This window comes from Cinclus cinclus, chromosome 2, assembly GCF_963662255.1.
Source record: "Cinclus cinclus chromosome 2, bCinCin1.1, whole genome shotgun sequence".
Taxonomy (NCBI): Eukaryota; Metazoa; Chordata; class Aves; order Passeriformes; family Cinclidae; genus Cinclus; species Cinclus cinclus.
This window is the reverse complement of record NC_085047.1, coordinates 100,365,988-100,380,322: the sequence shown is the minus strand read 5'-3', so window position 1 is coordinate 100,380,322 and position 14,335 is coordinate 100,365,988. Positions and strand designations below refer to the sequence as shown.

General features: G+C 39.3%; 1 protein-coding gene across 2 annotated transcripts in view; it reads right to left on the bottom strand.

The window, feature by feature from the left end:
* Positions 1 to 277: 277 nt before the first annotated feature.
* Positions 278 to 14,335, bottom strand: part of GLRA2 (glycine receptor alpha 2) — a 123,154-nt gene continuing 109,096 nt past the window's right edge. For both annotated transcript variants that reach the window (XM_062515121.1, XM_062515122.1), the window contains exon 9: positions 278 to 556. In XM_062515121.1, the coding sequence (XP_062371105.1) occupies positions 278 to 556 (279 nt within the window). The remainder of the gene's footprint in view (positions 557 to 14,335) is intronic.

The window sequence follows — 14,335 nt, the reverse complement described above, 5'->3', positions numbered from 1 at the left end:
TAAAGCTGGGTCAAATTTAGCCCCAGTTGTAGATGTCTGATCAATGCTGAATCTCAAAAAATACACTAGGAGTACATAGGGGGAGCCTCTTTTCTGGTATCACAGCGTATTTTTTCATGGAATCACTTTTCCTTCTACACTTCTTTTCCTCTGCAAATTTTTTCTCCAGTGTTCTGGGGGAGTGGGGAAGAAATCCTTAGTCCATATGACAGAAAGACATTTCACTGTTTATTTACATGTGAATCACTTTGGCTAAGTCCTGGTGAACCAGAGTTGCCTATTTCTTGTGAATGTCCTCATGCCGTATGATTTTGTATGTAATCCAGTAAAATATGTTGAAAATGAGGAAGGCGAGTGGGAACGCAGCACGGGATATTGTATCAATCCTTTTTGCACGGTCAACAAACTTCTTTTTGATGGAATCTGAATCCTTTGGTGGTGCTGGAGGCGGGTTGGGTGGCGTAGCCTTGACTGCTGTGCCATCTTTGACTTGGAGGCAGTGGCCCATTCCATAGCCACTGAAATTGAATCGACTGTCACGAGCAACTTCATCTTCCTGGAAGATAAAGAGGAGAAATAAGACACACAATCACCTGTCTATTGAGCTTGCCATGTGGTTGAGTAGTTGAGGCGCACCCCTCCAAAGCACCTCAGCAAATTACCTGGTTACAAAAAATCCAGATGTTGAAGACAAACAAGAAGTTAAAACCCATGTAAAAATATGTGGAAGTCAGATGATTTCCAGTGCTTGTGAATCTGAGCTTTAATTTTTCTAGCTATGTCTAAATCAAATGCCCTGAGCTGTACCCCAGCCCTGTAGGGAAGAAGTTTGACTCCATAGGTTTATATTGCTCTCCTTGATCTTTCTGTGGGGAGGAAACAGGGTCAGGTTGGTAGCAGGATGTCTGCTCCAGCCAGGCTGAATCGAATGACCCAGAGATCCAGGGGCCCAAGTTCATCTCGGTGTGTTTCCAGGGCTCAAGCCCACAGCAGCCTTACAGCTCCATCTCAAGCCTACAAAACAGGGTTAGATCATGGTCCCTCCTTGCTCACAGGAGTGCTCTGACAATCAGTACTTCAAAGTGTACTGGCCACTTGGATTTAGTGGTAGCTGGGAGTCAGGTGCAGTAGAATGAGCTAATGTAGCATCACCCTGCAGCAAATCCATTCTCTCTTGTCTGAGTGGATGATATTTGTTTTTGGAGAGGTGAGTAACTACCACTGAACTTCGTCACTATAATAGCTGTGTGATGAAAGGCTTGTGACTGTGCTGGTAAATTCTCCCTGATGTTTTTCCTGTCTGATAGAACAATAATACAAGTTAACAGTCACTGGCAGCTCTCCATGAAGGATTCAAAACCAACAGACAAAGCAGCTCTATTCTCTTTTATTCCAGCAGGGATAAATTCTAAGTTTGGGAGCTTGTTCTAGTTAAAGACCTTTTCTTTGACCGACAGATGCTTCATTGTTGACTGAAAATGACCACTTCTTGGGCTGATAATGAGCCCAATCCCTCACTGGAAATACTCCCTCATATCTCTTACCAAACCACAACCTTTGAACATAACAGAAAATCAAAAACTGCAAGAAAAAAAAAGCATCACAGTAGCAAGATATTGAATAATGAGCATATTGGCTGAACTTGGGGGTGGGAAGAGAGGATAATTTGCATGTATTCAGGATATAAATCACTGCTCCTTCACAGAAGAACCTCTTTCAATAGCAGCATTTTTCTCACTCCCCAGCTCCAGGAAGGAATTGAATATATTACACAACTTGCTCTCCTTACCTTGGAGCTGACATGCAAAGGTGAATAACCAGTAGTGTGATTCAAGGCTACCAAATGAGAAATAGTCACTCTGACTGCTTATGGCATTGAATGCTTACAGAAGAAGGGTAGGCAGTAAAGAGTGTTTTGAAGACCCTGTCACTTCAGCATGAAGGTCGAGTATACAGTGTATCCATACACAGGTGGAAAATTGAATCATTGCAAGGCTGTTTGAGCACTTATCCAGGGTGTAAAACCTTTTCATATCAGAAGTTCACCATCATTAAGAAAAAAAAAAGATGGTCCTCTCCTTTTTCAATTTTATTTGCAGTTTGCAGTACCTCTGTGAAAACTCTGCTTGTCCTAGTGATTTTAAGTAGGTAAAGTATTTTAAAGATGAGCCCACAGAGACCTGAGTTCTGGATATCCTTATTAGGAAGGCTTCTTTTGCATGACTTAATGATTTAATAACACTACCAAGTCCCCCAATAGTACAGGGAGATGCCTCCCTCTCAGTGTTTTTCATTTTACTGAGTTTGAAGGATAGAATGCATACCCAGGACATGAGAGGTGATTAAAAAGGGTAACAGATTTTCAGCAGCTGTGTTGCCATATGTACTTCATTCATTTTTAAAAAATTTAATTTCTGTTGCTCCTGAGAGATCTGTGGGAAGAAAAAAAAGTACTGAGCTCAACACAAGCTTGGAGAGTCCTGACTTCCACTGTGCCCTGGTGGATCACAGCTTTGTCACACGGGGCTGAGCAATTCATCTTCAATGTCACTGCCTTCCTTTTGAGTTTACACTGTAGCAACTTGAGTGGGAAGTCATCTGAGATTAGAGACAGGGATGTTTAAATCAAATTCTTTTAGGTATTCAGCACCCAACCCTTAAGTGTAAGGAGCCACTTATTCCCAATGGGATTTAGAGCTCTGCTCCCCCCCTCCTCCACCCCAGGCAGTATTGCCTGCACCACTTCTTTCTCACAAAAGCCAGAGGGAAGCATGTCCAGTCCCCATGTTAGTTTTTTCTTTAGGACTGCAGCAGAGAGGATTTACCCTGGGTACAAGAGATATAGCATTCACCTGGGGCATGAGTGATACATGCTCAGTTTCACTCTCTGCTTGAACAGTCTCCTTCTCCCTAATTAATGTCTGGATTGGTTTGTTACTGTTTTCCCAACATGGAGATGTTTGCTGGTTGCAGGGGAAAAAAAAAATAAAGTGTGTTTATGTAAGGGTTTTTAGTTTTTATCAGAAAAGCCTTTTTCAAAGACTAAATAATCTATTAGGAGAATAGCATTGTCTTGCTGTACCCACTTGCTCCCTTGCCTGATACTATGCGTTTACACAAACACAGCACAAGAGACGCCCAAGCTGTAGTTGTTGGGATCATTTAAGTGCCACAAGAAGCAAGGAAAGCCGGAGCCTTTACAGCCCCACCTCCAGTCCTGGAGATGCCTCAGCTCCATAACCACCATGGGATTCTGTAACTTTTTCTTGTGTTCCCTGCCCAGTTGTTGTTGTTGGGCGGGGGGAAGTTACAAGGTTTGTGAGCGCTGGCCTTTCAGGCACTTAGCTTCTCACAGAAACCTGTAGTTTCCAGCTGGTATAAAAAGACCAGGAGAGCAGCTCAGACTTTTTTTTCACAAGTTTTATTGTAGTCCATGAAGGGGTCAGGCTACAAATCCAAAGATGGGAGATCACACATGTACTTTTATAGGGTTTAGGGGGATCACAAGTAAACCAATGGAAAAGAGGGTTAACACATTTTGGCCAACTACATTATCTTTCTTTGTTTGGGACAACCAATTATAAAGAACCAAACCTAACCAATAATATTCTAAAAAGATAGGAAGAAGACCTTGCATTTTGCTAACATGAGTCATTCTAAACAACTAGTTTTTCTTATCTCAAAGGAGATTCCAGGGGGCTGTCACAGGACTAATTGCAGAGGGATTCATCTCCTCTACAGAATTCTTGACAGTAAAATCCTCCAGGAGCCAAAGGAGCTTTGCAGTCAGGAATGTGCCTGCACTCTGAGCCCTGACAGGTCTCACAGGCAAGACCTCACCCCATCAGAGCTCTCCTACCTGACCAGACATCACCTGAAAAACCTTAGGGTGGTGAGATCTCTGCCCTTTTCATGAAACTGGGCAATAGTGTTGAAAGTTGACAATGAAACCCTGGAGATATCAAGACCCACATGTATGTGCTAAGAGGATACTTCTGCCATGAGACTGCACAAGTGGGCCTGTGTCGTTTTGGCCCTCTGAGCCCCTGAACTGGTTCTACCCAAAATGAAGCAGAGGGGACAGAAAAGCTTCCTCCACACTGCTGAGGGGAGCTGGGGAGTAAACCCAAGTTCTGGAAGTTCATTGTCCATGCTGCTTGTGGGTTAGCTCACTCTGGGGTGGATCATACCAAAAAGATTTCTCCCAGACAAATCTGTTCCACTGGGGACTGATGTTACACACTGCCATCATGAGTCACGTGCTGATATTTGGCCTTGGGAATAATAAAATCCCCCATCTGATTTACTTTAGCATAATGGATGTAGTTAAAAAAATCTGTAATTAAACCACCATAATCTTATAACAAAACTGCAATTCAACATTTCAGATAATCTTCCAGCATCCTGTTATATATAAAGGACTTGGGGGAATAGTCACAGAGAAAGAAAAACAAATTTATACCCTTTGATAAAGAACCTATTGTAAAATTATAATTCGAAATGCAAGATGAAGAGCTGACCTTAAGTGCTTTCCCTTAAGCAGTGGATATGTCTTCCTTTGACCTAGAGAGCTGGTGAACTACTGCACAACTTACCTTGGGTACCTTCTGGTGAGGCTGCAGAGTCACTCTTCATTCTCAAGGTCATATGCAGTTCAATACCCTCTGACATATCTACCATGGACACTCATCAACTGACAGTCTTCAACCTGTTCACTAGCTTAGTCACTGATAAAAATAGACCAAACGACTTTCCAAACGTCTCTATCATGATTTCAATCAGACTACACTTAAAACATATTAATTTTATACTTGACAGGATCTCACTTGTATAGATCCCAGGCTATTTATGTGCTTACAGATTTTAAAACCAAAATCAAAGAGCGGCTGGAAGCCACTGGACATCAACTGGAATGGCAGAATTCACTGCCACTGAACTTATTATTTATCTTATTATTATTTATCTTTCTGAAGGGATGTAAAATTAGGTGTTACATAATATAGAGTCACAACTCCATCTGTCCTTGATTAAGGCATAGGAAAAAGGGTCATAAACTAGGATGAGAAACAGAAAAGAAAATAATAGCAAGAGGAAAGTGTTCTTTTGATAGTTTGCTTTCAGATATTCACACCCTGAGTATTCTAGAAGAAATATCCATTGAAAACTAATTATATTTCCTGATATTAGGGCAAATACTTTCTATACTTTCTATAATATTTTCTATAGATGGTTTTTCAACAACTTAAATTTGTGACTATTGTCCTATGATGTCATAATGAACAGGCTTATGTATTGGTTTAAAAAATTTTCATTTAACAAGAATTAGATGTTTTTCTCATTTTTAATTACCCTTTATTAATTTAGTGATTTTTTTTTTGTGCTTTACAAACTGATGGCATTAAATTCTCTTGACTTAGCTTTAGAGTAAGCAACAAATAAATGGGGATAGTACTTCTGAAATGGTTTTCTTTTATCATTATTCATTTTTGAAAAGCTTTTATTTCTACTCCATCAGAGCTAGAATGTATTTCATACTACCAGTTTTACACCAAAGCAATCAGAAATGGGGAAAACACTTTAGAATATCTAGCTCATTCAATTCCTTCCATGCTCAGCTTTCTGTACAATGCATTTTGAAGTGCTTGGTCCTCACCACTTTTAAATGCTTATTGCCAGCATTGACTCAGTTTAAACAATGAGGAAAATGAGAGAGTGGCTGGCTTCAAACAGTGTATTTAATTTACTTTCTGATGTGATTTATTCTTTTAATTTTGCTACTCTTTTTCCAATATATGGAAAAAGTATTTAAAAGACTATCTGGTTTAATTAAACTTCAAGGACGCAGAGAATTAATTTTAGGTATAGGATAGAGAACATCAGAAAAATTTTCCTTTTGGTATTCATAAGCACAGAGTTAGAAACCCAGAATCAATTCAGACTTGAATGCAAAATGGAATCATTAGGGAATGGACACCAAAATATCTTTGGAGATTTCATTCTTAAATCATCTTTTTCACTTTGAGACACCTCCCATCTCTCAGTACTTTACATAATTCATGGTGTGGTTTTGCAGACAGTCGTGCTTACATGCTTTCAGTTCTCTGGAGTCACTGAGTATGTGGACAAAGATAGTTCAGCTGAGAAGCGTATTTGGACTTTCAAATCCCCTTTGGTTCCTCACAGAAGCCTCTTACAAAACTCAATTCAATTCAATTCAATTGTGAGGAGATGAGAGGGAAGGTCCTTTCGTAGATTAAAAGGCAGTAATGGAGTTTAGGAGTAAAAGATCAATTTCATAACTGGGGGATTCACTGGAGGGAATCTCCAAGAATCTGTGTGAGAGCCACCCAGAGGACGGAGTTATAAATAAGCTGGGGCAAAGGTTGCCAGGGGAAGGTGCACGGGTGAAACGGGATATTCAAAGCAGACAAAGCTAAACCAGGTCTTCCAGAAGGATTCTAAAAGATGAGTGACTAAGTAACAAAATAGCAGTTATTAAATACAAGGTTGATAAGTGCAAGGTTAAACATTGCAGAAGATAACCCTAATTGCATAGATGGTAGAGGGATCAGAATGGTTTTTGTTTTTTTCCTTGTTTCTGAGTTTGGGAAATTACCACATAAATTACTCTATATTAGTCCTCTGCTAAACAGCAGTCAGGGAATAGGCAACAAAACAGAAAATGTCATTCTGCCATTTTATCTACTCACAGTGTGATCAGTTTTTGGACACAAGAAGTATTTCTAGTCATTCAAGCCTAGTGAAGACATAGCAGAAATAGATAAAATACAAAGAGGAGCAGCAGGGATGATAAAGGCCTTTTTTGCGTAAGGAATAAGAAAATGGATGAGATCTCCTCATCTTAGAAAAGCTGTGTTTGGAAGGTGATATCACAGGATGCTAGCAAACTCCTCTGATTTCTTACAGCCTGAAAAGCTGTGGATCTCAGCTCACCTATGCCAGATGACATTCCCACTTCTTCTTAATTCAGACGTCAGAGGAGCAGAAGGTGATGTAAAATTGTCACCTTCTCACCTCAATCCTACCTGAAGTATAGATCAAATACTTCCCAGAATTTGGTTTAAATATAGTTTTTCCTAAATATTCACCAAGATGTTTAACCAAAAACAGAAGCAGTCTCTGACCAATCCTACTGCAAGATGACATTCCAGCAGGACCCTTCATTCTGCGTGTGACAGTGGTGTTCACCCCATTCCTGCCTCTCTTAACAGTGATTTTCCTGCTCACTGGGGTTTGCTTTTGCTCTCATTTGAACCCTCATGCCTTATGTAAAACAGACCTTGGACTATAAATAGACACTTTAATTAATGGAAGAGAAATTTGTCATTGTTGTCTTTGGTGAGGGTTTCCAATGGACAAATTTAGGTTTGTTTTGGAAACCTGTATTTAATAGTATATTCTGTCTCCAATAAACAGCAGAAAAATCTTTGAAGCATGAGTGATTTACTTACACAGTCTGTAAGAACAGCAAGTGAACTGTTGTTAATGCAATAATGAAATGGTAGTTAATGCGGCTTCGCCCTTTTCAAGTAGGAATTGAACATTATCCAACTGAAAGAGTAACATAATTTAAACATGTTGTGAGCTTGAATATTTTCCTGGCTTGAAATATCTATAATTAGAATTGAAATTTTTCAAAAACTACTTTAATATTAAAGATTATACAGTCAGTAAAGGTGAGTGGTTTGCTAAAAAAAAAATTTAAAATCCACCTTTTCTTTAGTAAAGAAAGGCTTCTGTCTCTAAATTTTGCAAACACAATTAATGAAAATTTCTTGTTTAATTTCAAGTTTTATATATAATATAATGAATGTTTTCATTTTAGGGGAGGGAGAACGAGGTGAACTAGTGTTTTGCAAGCAAAGTAGCATAAATGTTATGATAGTCATTTCTCCTAAAAAAACAGCAGGTTGATTCCTGACACAGTCCTAGTTTCTTGTTTCCCTTTATTTTAAATGAAAGTAATGCCTTAAAATACCCAGATACAGTGATCTGAGTCTTACAGGTATAATTTGACTGGATATTAAATTCTCTCAGGACAGTAAAGTCTGGAGACTTGACTGCTTTGAATAACTTCTGCCGGTCTGTCTCCAAAAAAAGAAGAGGTTGGCCAGTTTATCAATAGGAATAGCACATTATTCTGTTTTACATCAGACAAATACATGTTAGTGACCTAGATTTGAAGGATAATCTGCTCTGACCAGAAATCTGTTGGATAAAGGGCAACTGACTTCTACTCATTCTGTCTGCATGCAGGGCTGAGTAAAATGCAAAGCTAGTGTTTAAATATGTGACTATTTCATCTAGAACATGAAATAGCTGTTGATTGGAACACCAAACTAAACAATGTAAATCAAGACTACATTTGCTAAAATTTTAGAAGATCAAAAACCTAGAACACCAATGCAAATGTACCTAAAATTCACTTATTCCATTTCTTCTTGCTTTCTGCAAGATGTCTACCTCAGGAGAGATGAGCAGACTCTCACCTTCCTCCTTTCATCAGCATTCAAGCCTGAACCTCAGATTTCAATTCTCTCCAACCCCGATATCTGCTGCAGGATCAATATCACAGGACAAGGGCACACGGTGTCCCCAGGTGAGTGACAGGCATGGGGGAACTGCCACCGTAAGATGTGGGGCACACATGCTCCAATACCCCAGACACAGACAGGAAGAGCTGAGCCACCCTCTACACAGGATTTTTCCCATCAGGTTCTCTGGTCCTTTTCTCAGAGCAGATGGTTTGGGGAAGATGATTTTTATCACAGCTTTATGAAATTTCTCAATGCCCTCTTCCTTAACTGCAATTATTCTAGGAGACTTTGCTAGACCACTCCTGTACCCCAGGCTGTGCCATCTCAGAGTACCTCATTAGTCAGTCAGCCAAAATTAAAAAAATAAATAGATGTCCATAAACAGCACTCATGACTGGATTCATGCAGATTACCCTCTAGAACAATATTTCTGGGGGTGTTTAATTGCTCAGGTTTTGATTGTCTCAGCTGCCCCATTCCTTGGGGCTGATGGGCAGCTCATCCTGCAGACACCGTCCTCCCTGCCTGGGCCAGGGATGGGGATGAAGCATAGGGACCTGTGGCATCCCTACACCTTGGTGAGGTCTCCTGCTTGGTGCCAGGAAGGGGCAGAGGGAGGGGATGGGCAAAGGGGAGGAAGAGGAAAAGGCTTTTTGCCTCTCTGGTGGTGGATTCTCTCCTTCAAGATATTTTCTACAACAAACACTCAGAACAAACTCCAGCAAATGCAGACAAAAGTTTACCATGGCTTTCTCAGACATTCATGTATTTAATTTATGCAAATACTGAACAAAATGTATTAAATATTGCAAATTACATTAATAATTTAAATTCTATAGCTAAAAATAGTCAAGAATATTTAAATAATCTTAAAGTGTTCACATGCAAATTTTATAAATTTGGTTGGGGGATGTTGTGGGGGGTTTTTGTTTGTTTCATTGCGTTTGGTTTTGGGTGTTTTTTTGTTCCTGAGGGGACAAGCCTTTCTTTTCCAGTTACTAGTTCTTAATACCAAACTTCCAATAAATAATATTTTGGGGTTGATTTTATTTCTTTATCTTCTATTGTACAAGTTACCTTTTCTGGCTTTCCATATAATTTATTTCTCATTGTTAGTCAAGATCTCCATCTGGATTTCTCTAGCTATTCTTGTGTAGGTTTGAAGCATCATTGGGATAAAAAAAAAATTTGCCAGCTCTCTGCCCTTTAGACTTGTTTCCAAAATAAATTGTTGCATCTTAGAAACATCTTGACTGTTTGAATGTATTAGAAATTTACTACACATATAGACTTCTGTATTTTCATTTTATATTTGCTTCTGTGAGGGTTGCTCTATAAAATTCTGATATTATTTATTTTCAGGAAAATAAACATTCCTCATGAGGTAAAAATCAATGACACTTAATTCTATTGCAACTTGACAGTGAAATCTCTACATGGAATTGTTGGGGCATTTGTTTCTCATCTGAAAGGTAATAAGTCCACAAATTCTAGAAGGTCACTGGAAGTATGCATATAATGGAAATTAAACAATATTTCATTTAAAATGGGTTTGATAATTTTTCTTTTACTGTATTACACACACACACACACACACACACACACACACACACACAGAGTCTGCATGCATCCATCCATGGAGATATATGTACCTACATATAGGCATGGGCATCTACCTAATCTAGTCCTTTAATGTATTCCCTGAAGGCATTATTTAGAGGCAAGTTCACCTAGTGAGAAGATTTTTATTCTATTTTAAGATTAAGAGCACTCTCTGAAGAATTTATTAATTATTTTTTTAATAACTTCTCAAATGCTAACTTTTGCACTAGCTTTTCCCCTGCAGTAGTTCTGAGAAGTAAGGATAGAGAACACACAGGCAATGGCCATTAAACCTTTCCAGTTCTCTCTGCCCATAAATAGGCTCTTTGGTGGGGTGCTGGCATTTCTCCAGGAGGACCATCTGCCCTGGGCAGTAATGAAGCAACAGATTTCCTGGTGATGGCCTTTTATTACTTGGCAAAACTGATAAAAGGATAACCTGAAACAAGAGATTTATCTGTGTATGAGAGAAGTCAGTACAGAGAGGTACAGACAGATGATATGTGGAAGCATGGCTATAGCACTGGAAAAGGTATTCTCTGGGGAAGATCTCTAATGCTTATCTGAACTCAAGTTTTGTTCAAGAATATAAAGGAAAACAGGAGAAGAAAGGCCCAATTAATTCACCTAAAAGAGAGCAGAATAACACAAAAGTAAAGGGTTGCTATGCCAGCAGCCTTCCTGAGATGTGCATGTTGTCTGTTTCATCTGTTACGTCCTGGAGTCATTCTAAACCAGTGTTTGCAGTGCCAGAGCTCTGAAGAAGCCTGTCATGAGGTACATGGAAGAGGTCAGGACTCACTGTGAACTGGCTACAACCTCCTGACCCTGAGGTTCCACTTTTGAGAAGGGATGACACCAGGGAAGGATTGTATTCAGAGAACATGCCAATAAGCCAAAGAACAAAGAGTAGCAGGAGCACCCCAAGAGACAGGGAGACCAGGTAGCACAGGTTTCTACTTCACTGAACATCCAAGAGCTTCATGAGTAGCAGGCAGGAGCATTCTGCCCAGATCAGACAAGATGATGTGTTTGGTGACAACCTAAGTACTGCACAGTAGGATACCACACATGCTGTGCAATCAGGGTGGATGGGCATTAAACTGATTTGTTGTCCTCTGAGCTGGAAACATGAATGGGGTCTTAGAACCCCTAATGTGAAACACAGGCAAGTTGATATCTACTCTTGGTCTTTTGCTTCCCTGTCACCTTATTTCTGCAAATGTCTCTTCTCTTTTTAACTCCTTTCAATTTTTTTTTTCTCTGACACATTTTGCCTCACTAATTCCCAGACATGTTTTTGCCTACCTCCTCTTTGATGCTTTCATCTTCACTGTAATCCTTATACTGTGGCCTGTACCTTCTGCTTGAAAAATTCAGTTCCTTCCTTAAGTCATATCTGCTCTGGCCCTTTCTGCTCTTTGCAGCTAAATTATCTTCCTCTAAAGAAAAGACAAACCATAAAAGTACAACTCCACCTTGCCAAGACCACGTTTAAACTGAGAGATGTTCCTCTATGTTTTAAGAATAGCTAGATTTTCTTGCGTTTTGTTGTTGTTATTTTTTGTTTTATTTTGTTTTGGTTTTTGTTTTAATTAAAACTTTCTGCTTTTGGATATCCACAGAGCTGAAAATTGCTTAAAGAGTTTCCAGTATCATAAAGCATTTTGAAATGTGATGCTTCTCATTTGATCTACTGTTCATGACACACAGCCTGTCCCATTGCTGGCATGGAAATCTGAAGATCAGAAAGTGTGTGGGGGCCCATACATCCATCTGTGACTGTGTTCTGACCGCCCAGAACATGCAACATGAACCTTTTGGAGGCTTAGGAAAATGATCACAAGGGCTACAAAATCAGCATGTGGAATTTCATTTTTATTCTAAGTCTAAAGCTCATAAAAAGAGTTCTTGTTCGTGCATAGCACAGGTTGTTCTACTCTATTGAAAACTGAGTAATGTGGTGGTATATGCAAATACTAATAGATTAAAGACTTGGCATGCTCCAGAATACTCCAATGACATGTCCAATGACAGCAGCACCATCTGCTTTTCCATATATGTGCTAAATTTATAACACTCTGCTAATTTCTCTAAAAGTTTACTCACCAGTTTCAGGAAATTATACTTAACAGACATGCAATATTTGGGCTTTGTGACTTACTGTTAGCAAACAGTCAGTAAATGCCTCTTCAGTTACTCATCTCTATTCTTAGACAAAGGACTTTGGAAATCAATAACATTGATTATGATTCTTAACCCCAAAGGAATGGCAGTGATTTGCAATTCAAATATTAATTCCCTAAGTTTTTGCTCACACTCGAATTTTGACAGACCCAAAGGCAATCAGACTTTCACCTGGAGCATGGAAACCAGTAAAACACAAGTCTGGTATTGTACAGCTAAATTAAAATTAACTGCTTCTGTTTGGAGTGGAATTTTTACCAGGTAGCTTAACTGTTACTTCTCTTCAGGCAGTGTTCAGTTTGACCCAAGGAGACTGCACAATATTGACAATATCCCCCTCAAAATTGCTCACTGACAGTCTGAGACACAGGAAAATAGAAAACCAGGCAAGGAAAGGCTCCCTTCACTGGCCATCTGGGGTTTCCACAAGTGTTTTGCACTGCTGGTTTCATGGCTGGATGTTTTAGTGATGATACTGGAGTTCATTTACAGTGTCTTTGCATGGTGCTGGATGAATGATTTCTTCCCACAGGATGAAAGGCTGAGTTATCCCTTCTTTGGGTCTGAAGGGAGCAGGTATTTCAAAGTGTGAGACCATTGAAACATTACCTGAGGGGACAGTGGTCTAGAGGATATTTTAAACGTGTTTGACACATTTAAATAGATGGTTTCAGCTTGCCATTTTTGGAATGGAACCTAAAATAAAAGTCACTATAAAGAATAAAGCAATTTGTTTTGGATGATTAAGAGAATCCGGCTCATATATCCAAGGTGTGACAATTCCAATCACATCTTCATTTCAATTTATAGGAAATAAATGAACTAGGTTTCATTATTGTTCATACTGCTGGTGCTATATATTTGACATGATAATCTACAGTATTAGTCAGTAAATTGACTCACTGGACTGCCCTTGATCATATGCTCCATTTTCCACTCAGCAGGGCTCTCTCTAACAGCTATATATAACCAGGGAGGGAAAAAAAAGAGATGGTTCTCTCTTAGATCCTTATAAAATGATGCTGCATTCAGTCTTCCTGTTGCTTCAGAGGTTATAAGTGATGTGATCTTTTCACCGTCACAGATAATATATGGCTGCTGTTTGTCTGACTTGTCAGCTCCTCACACAGAAATCCAATACTTCCCTCTTGTCACATATTCATTTCAGAAATGTGTTCTCTTGCAGGCCTGAAATGAAATAGTCTCTGTATTCCTATCTGCCAGTTTTCAAGTCTCGCCTTGTGTGGTCCCTCCTCGTCATACCACGGTTGTCACATTAGCAACCCACATGAGTACTTGCAGCAAATGTAAAATCTCCTGATTGTAATTAAAATTCTGCATGCTTTTCTATTAAATAACATAAATCATTCTGCATCATAATCCATAGCTCTGCTCTTCTGCCACTGTTTTAAAATGTCTGATTACTGAGCTAATTGCTCAGGCAGGTTGTTTTTAGACTGCATAATGCATTCATGGGTTATATATCTCTGTCAAAATAAGTATTAGATTATTCTTGGCTCCTCAACTATATCTTGAGAAATTGCTTTCTCAGTCCAGACAGAAGTTAAAGTCAGGGTCAGGCTCTAAAAGGGGCTAAAGGGTGAAGGGCAGTTGAGAAAGAATGAGATCCCAGAGACAAAAAAAGGAGACCTCTCATCAGAAGATTGGCCTGAGTTACAAAACACAAACTTGTGTACCTCACAAGCTTGTGTATTTCAGAAGCATATGTGCAGGTATAACCTGTATTGCTGCAGAAGGAAGGGGAACCAAACACTGTTAGGACAGAAAGAGCCTATCACTACTCCTGTCCAGAATGGTAAATAATTGTTCAGAGACTTTTTACTCACCTTTGTTCCAGAAGTACTTGCAAGTAAAAGAGAATTACAGGATGTAAAACAGAAAGACTCAACTATGGGTCAGCACCATCCACAAAAAGATAAAATTCAGCTCACACTTTCCCTTAGGAGCAATCCCTGACAAATCTCTTT